This window comes from Ambystoma mexicanum, chromosome 3q (assembly GCF_040938575.1).
Source record: "Ambystoma mexicanum isolate Mex_15411 chromosome 3q, UKY_AmexF1_1, whole genome shotgun sequence".
Taxonomy (NCBI): Eukaryota; Metazoa; Chordata; class Amphibia; order Caudata; family Ambystomatidae; genus Ambystoma; species Ambystoma mexicanum.
The window spans coordinates 1,195,311,538-1,195,318,045 of NC_090926.1; the positions used below are offsets into that span (position 1 = coordinate 1,195,311,538).

Below are 6,508 nucleotides of genomic sequence, written 5' to 3' on the forward strand. Positions count from 1 at the left end.
TCTGCAATTCACCTGCCACCACTCACCACGAAAAGAGGTCTCCGCAAACAAGTTGCGGCGGAAGCTATTACGACAGCTGCCTCCCATCACCACACACAGTGTTTGCCTACATATGTCACATTAAGCACTTCTCACTCGCCCATCCGTCCCCTCCCTTATTGCCGTCAACGCATTGCACATGGTACATTTTCCAGCCCTTTCGCCGCTGCACGTTCCTCCAATACACCATGACGGCTTTCCCAAAAAATGTTCAGGTACACCACTCTTCCCTCCAGCCAACCTCTGGCCACATCCAATCTTCTGTGAGACAATGACACTTCTGTGAATGGGTCCGCGATATCACACATTTTCTGGGACGTACATTTCAGTTATCTGCAACAGAACTACTGGTTGGATTTCCACCAAACACACAAAAGCACTCTTCTGACCCAAGCCCTCGCTACTGCTGCAAATTTGGTGAAAATTCATCCAGCCGTTCGGCCTGTAGCCATGCGCAAAGTTTTTCCCCATTCAGTCTATGGAAAAAAAAAATATTTGGGACCCCCTATAACTTTTGCCCCCTGCACAAAACTTCCCCCAACTTGACGAAAGAATTCAGACCAAGCCCTATACTTTTTTTGCAAAGTTTGGTGAGGATTCGTCCAGGGGGAGCGAAGTTATAAGCTGCAGAAAAAGTGCTCTTCCTATGAGTTTATCAACTTAACCATAACTACACGCCCGCGACCGCGGGCCGTGTATTAGTCACTGAGAAAACTTAGTTAAAGGGACGTTATGGTTACAAGTAAAACCCAAAAACCTCAGAAATTTGCCAGTTATGGTAAGCTAACCAACCATAACTCGTGCCACCACTGTGTACTGCTAAGACTAATACCCAGGACATCAAAGATGACATCACAAATGTATATGCTACATATATGCTACATATATGCTTGTTTGAAGTCTCAGGATCTGGATGTGGGTATAAAATGGCTATGAAATCTGTCATTCCATGAGGGTCACAGAGGACATAAATGAGTGAAGATTTTAGAAGACAGGCTAAAAGTGGAATGCACAGAAATCCTGACAGAATCCTATATATATATATAGAATGCACAGCGTACAATCATGAAACATGTGCTGCTGACCAAGTTCAAATACAGTGACCTCCAACGAGGGTGAAGGACAGATGGCTTGAATTGTGGGCATTAACTGCCAGTCCTGTCCACATTCCAAAACATCTGTTGGTCTCAGTTCCCCCTCCCCAAACTCGCATCCGCACTCTTTGTCTACCTGTCGATCCAGTCCGGTGGTGCATCTGCCTTTCCCTTCTGCCGCCTTCTGTTCCATGACTGTGACCACTACCGCTCCTCATGGCACAATATAAATGGAAGGAACAGCTTTGATTACTTTCTCTCCAGGCACCGGGGTGTTAAGGACGGGTAAAGACCACTGCTGTAGGTGACAAGGCTAAAATAAACCGTTTTCGACGAACATGCAAGCTATAATGTACTAGCTGGCCAATGTTTATTTGCAAGAAATGGTGTGTGACATCATAATGAGTACATTGGGCTACCAAAATACATTGGTTTGCTCGGGCCTACCAAAGCTCGGGATAGCGGGCCATTAAAACCCATGTACGCTCCCCCAGCTGGGTCGTGAAAGCTATAATCACTATAGTGACAAATACCTTCCCTTGTGCAGGGGCAGACCTGCAAGTAACAGCCTCTCAATCTGTGCCTAAGGTAGGCCTGGTGTAGTGAGGCTTGCTTCGAATTCTCAGCGCCGTCACCTGCCCTGTCTGCCCCCAGAAAAAAGGGGTGATTTCTATTAGGAAATTGTTGCTGTGGCTACCAGTAAGTCCCTTTTCTATTTCAATGGTGGCCACAACAGGCAAAAAAAGGTAACTGTGCAGAACTACACAAATAAATACTATACAAATAATAATAATAATAATAGGCCTATATGACAAAAGCCAGCCGCCATGAGATCCAGAGACAAGTTGATGGTTAAAGGAAGACCAGACACTCCTCTCTGTGAACATGTCAGCACTTTGTTGGAAATGTCCTGTTGGAAACCGTAACATGCTCGTGAGCAGCTCCGAGCTCCAATTGCTTGATTCCATTATCAAACAAGTAACAGGTATTGTTATATTCGATTTACTAATCCAACACTCTAGAGAACTAGTGCAGTACATTAGGCCGATTATAGAGACATTGGCACTACTGTGCGTAGACTTTATCCAGATATTGACCTAGAAAGGGATGCTATTGTTCTCCTGGTGTAGACAAATGATGAAAAACACAGACATCTGCACTAATGACTGGACAAGAGTCCAAGAACAATCAAGGAGAAACCCTAGTGTCTGAAACACACTGAAGAGTAAGCATTAGTTATATGTAATGTTGTGCTTGTCTTACTTTTCGGTGTGCAACTGGTGACAGCGTGGACCTCAGATGTCCATGAAATGAATGAAAAGTATCTCACAAAGGATTGAATTGCAAAGCTAGGGATGATAATCTTTCCAACTGGATCTGCGTTTTCTGAAGTTGCAAACAAGGAATGAACACTTGTCTGCTACTGTCAATCAAAAACTCTTTTTTTGTAAAGTTGTCATGGCTGGGAACACAGGGAGCACTTTGTAGTTATTAGATTATCATGTAGACTTGTGCACCGTCTGTTTGTTTCCAAATGAGAATTTGCAGATTCTGTTTGCCTCCCAGTGAGAATTTAAGTGCAGTGTTTTGTCCTATGTTCCAGGCAACTGTCAACGTGATCAACATGACCCAGCCAGACTTCCGCTGCCAAACGAACATGCTCTACACGCCGCTGACAGCTCTGAAATACGCGGACGACAAAGGCAACCTCTCGGTGCGGACATTCTACAACCTGCTCTTCAACTACGGCACCTTGTTCCACGTCAGCCTCAACCTGCTGAAGTGCGTCACCTGCAACTGCTTCCGACGCAGGGTAACGCCCGCTTGAACCTGAACCTGGAGACCCATGGCCAAGTCAAGAAGATTGCCCGAAGCTAAGCTCATAGGGGTTGGAAGCGGGAGGAAATCAATCGCACAGAGTATGTCAGTGATCATTGGACGTATAGGGCAGGACGACTTCAAAAAGACAAATCCTCTTTACGGACACCATTCAAAATCATAAAGGAATAGCTGGCATTCAGCTGCTCTGAGCAATCCCCTCCCAAAGGAGAACATGTATCTGGAACATTATAACAACTGGAAGACATTGACACCCATGCTGTCTTTTTTCAATTGAATTGTAACAAAAAGGAACAAAGGAACTAGAGATAGACAGGAACACTCCTATCTCCCTCCTAGAAACATGCAAGGTCAGCATAAGATGTACAAGTCGGATAAAGGAGCCCAGAGATAAGGGGAATGGCACCTAGGGTTGGTACATTCATGATAGCTGTGCTATTGCTTTCCTTTGTCCACTCTGAGTAGATTCTCAGGAGGTGAGGATACCTTGCGTTGCCCCAAGCAAAGCACTACTCAGACGTTATCCATATGTATTAAATTATGGGATATACTGAAAGTATCCCTCTTCATACGTGCAATCTGAAGGCGCTATGCGTTTGGTATAAACGCGAAGGTAACAGGTGGAAGGAAGATGGGGATGTGGCTTGCTATGTAAAATAATTAAACAGGCATAGCAAAATGTTAGAAAACAGCCTTCTTGGACACGCAGGTATGGTTCTTCACTTAAGCTTTATTATAAGTTACTTCAAGATGTTATAGAGCGAACCACTGGGTCCCATCACCCAGGCTTCCTTCCCCCAAATGACTTTAGCTAGACCCTTGACACGATAATTCACACCCAAACATTCCTCTGCAGCACACCAACATTCTCGATTCACCATTCCTGCACACACTGACAAGCACATCACAACACATCTTCCTTTCTTCCAAAGACACCACACACACGTAAAGCACATCACCGCACATCTCCCTTTCTACACACACTCACAGAACCACACAAGGAAACACGTGGGGAACACATTAACTGTGCATCTTTTTAAGGAGAGATGCAACTCGTAAAAGTCTAGAGAGCGCCCCCCCTAACCTACTTCACATCCGTACGTGGAGGGCGCCCCCTTCTCTACATTTGCTGACTTCCATGCAGCACTATTCAAACATCTCTGGGTGTGCCTACATCCCTAGTTTGGTACGGAATACATTACTTACTTCACTTCTCAGACGAAAGGCCCAACCCTCCGATCCCTGTGGGATATCACACCCACATATCCACTGGGACACATACACTAACTTCACTCACAGAAGGCGCTACCCTCCAACATTGAGGGACACCATACACCCGCACTCATACAAGGAAGGTGCTACCCTCCACCCTGTGGGATATATATAACCTCACTTCACTCATGCAATGCGCTACCCTCCAACATCGAGAAACACCATACACCCACACTCACACATGGAAGGTGCTACCCTCCACTCTGTGGGTCACCATACCCTAACTTCACTCATGGAAGGCGCTACCCTCCAACATTGAGGGACACCATACCCACTCATCCAATGATGCCACCCTCACTTAAGGCAACTTCTAGCACCAATATGCCCCTATTTCATACAACCTTAATTCTAATTAATAGTCACTTCACATCTGTTAACTTCTAGAGGTCCATAGGTGCTTTGCACCTCTAAGCCTGCAACTCCTCAAAGGGTTATATCTAGCTCACTTACACAGGTTCTCCATTGTCGCCACTCCAGGCACACATCAGCACTTCCCTTGCCTTAAACTAAAAACTTAAAGTCCAAAATGCACCGTCCACAATGCCTTTCACTACTGACCTGCAATTCCTCAAAGTGTTACATTTTGACATGCACCTAAATGCAGTTGGGTTAGCTTCTCACGTGCACTGACCTACCATCCATTTCACCATGCTTCACCACATATCACTCATTGGGAATCTTAAAACTTTACTACAAATCTTAGCTAATAGCTTATATGTAACATATGATGCCGTCCATTACTGCTTCACCACCAATGGCATAAACCAGCAAAGGATACTCGACTTGTCCTTCATGTCCAAACACTCCGTATGTCCGGATTGCAGATACTTTAAGTATGCCGGACCTTTACTACGTTATCCGTGTTGCCACAAAGCCAATGCATTTGCATTTTTCCATAGTCCACTTCACACGTGACTCATTGTCTGCTATGCACGCGTTGGTTCGTATCCCATCCTCGTCGCCATTGTTAGATTGCAGCCCGCCTTCTTGGGCATGCAGGTATGGTTCTTCAGTTAAGCTTTATTATAAGTTACTTTAAGATGTTGTAGAGCGAACCACTGGGTCCCATCACCCAGGCTAGCTTCTCCCAACTGACTCTAGCGAGACCCTTGACATGACATTCACACCCAAACATTCCGCTGCAGCACATCAACATTCTCTCATCACCAGCTTCTGCACACACTGACAAGCACATCACAACAGAAAAATGCTTTGTAAAATAGTTAAACAGGCATAGGAAAATGCTATGTAAAATAGTTAAACAGGCGTAGGAAAAATGATATGTAAAATAGTTAAACAGGCGTAGGAAAAATGGCTAAGTGTTTCTTTTTCTTCATGTTATTTATAAGCTTGTCCTGGTTTTTGGATTGACTAAATGTTGATGTCTTTATGGCTACCAGAGACAAGACCAGATTGGGGGATCTTAATAAAAGCATGTTGATTTGTTTAGAACTCCCCGTTGTGGTCTGAGATGGGCCAAGGCGGCTCTGTAGTACAATGTCCAAATCTGGCACAGTCCCGAAATGCAAATCCAGGTGATCAAGTGTTGTCATTATGTGTCATGCAGTCAACATCCAGATTTAGCCCATCTGTTCCTGGATTGGAATGACGTCATCCTCATTATTTCGAAGGTGCTTCTGAAACTGCATCAAAGGATCAGATGAAAAAACAATAAATCGACTGGAGCAATTATGTTAGAAGAGAGCTATGTTTTGAGTGTCTTCCATCTGTAAAATAGTGATATTGTATCCCGGTTTAAAGCACTTGTTTTTCTTTGCCTGCATATTTGACTGGTTGGCATTGCTTGAATGCTGTGGTATTCTTTTTATTTTTTTTATAACTTTATTTTCAGCTGACGGTTACATTACATCAAAGGTCTTAAAGTGAGTCTTCATGCATACAGTTTGAATACATTACATTGACAGTACACAAACAGTATTGAATGTACAGCGTCAAGGAGTGATCTGGGGTATCTCATCATCTGACCCATCATGGATGCCACTTAGATGTCGCCGGAAAGGACCCCATATGTCTTTCGGTCTACAGGTGGAAGATACTCCTCTGACATAGCGCTCTACGCAATCGTATACAAAAATGAAGTCTTTAGGCCAAGCTTGTGAGGTGCGGGCGAACTTTGCCTTCCAACATTTGAGTATATTCCGTTTGGCCACTGCGCCTGCGACTGAAAAGAGTCTGCGCATTTTGATTGACACCTTACCTATGTCACCTAGTAGGTATTTCAGTGGGATGGCCGGAATATGTAT

General features: G+C 44.4%; 1 protein-coding gene across 2 annotated transcripts in view; it reads left to right on the plus strand.

The window, feature by feature from the left end:
- Nucleotides 1-6,027, plus strand: part of RDH8 (retinol dehydrogenase 8) — a 253,867-nt gene extending 247,840 nt beyond the window's left edge. For both annotated transcript variants that reach the window (XM_069604042.1, XM_069604044.1), the window contains one exon: nucleotides 2,737-6,027. In XM_069604042.1, the coding sequence (XP_069460143.1) occupies nucleotides 2,737-2,961 (225 nt within the window). In that variant the 3' untranslated portion in view covers nucleotides 2,962-6,027. The remainder of the gene's footprint in view (nucleotides 1-2,736) is intronic.
- The last annotated feature ends 481 nt before the right edge of the window (nucleotides 6,028-6,508 follow it).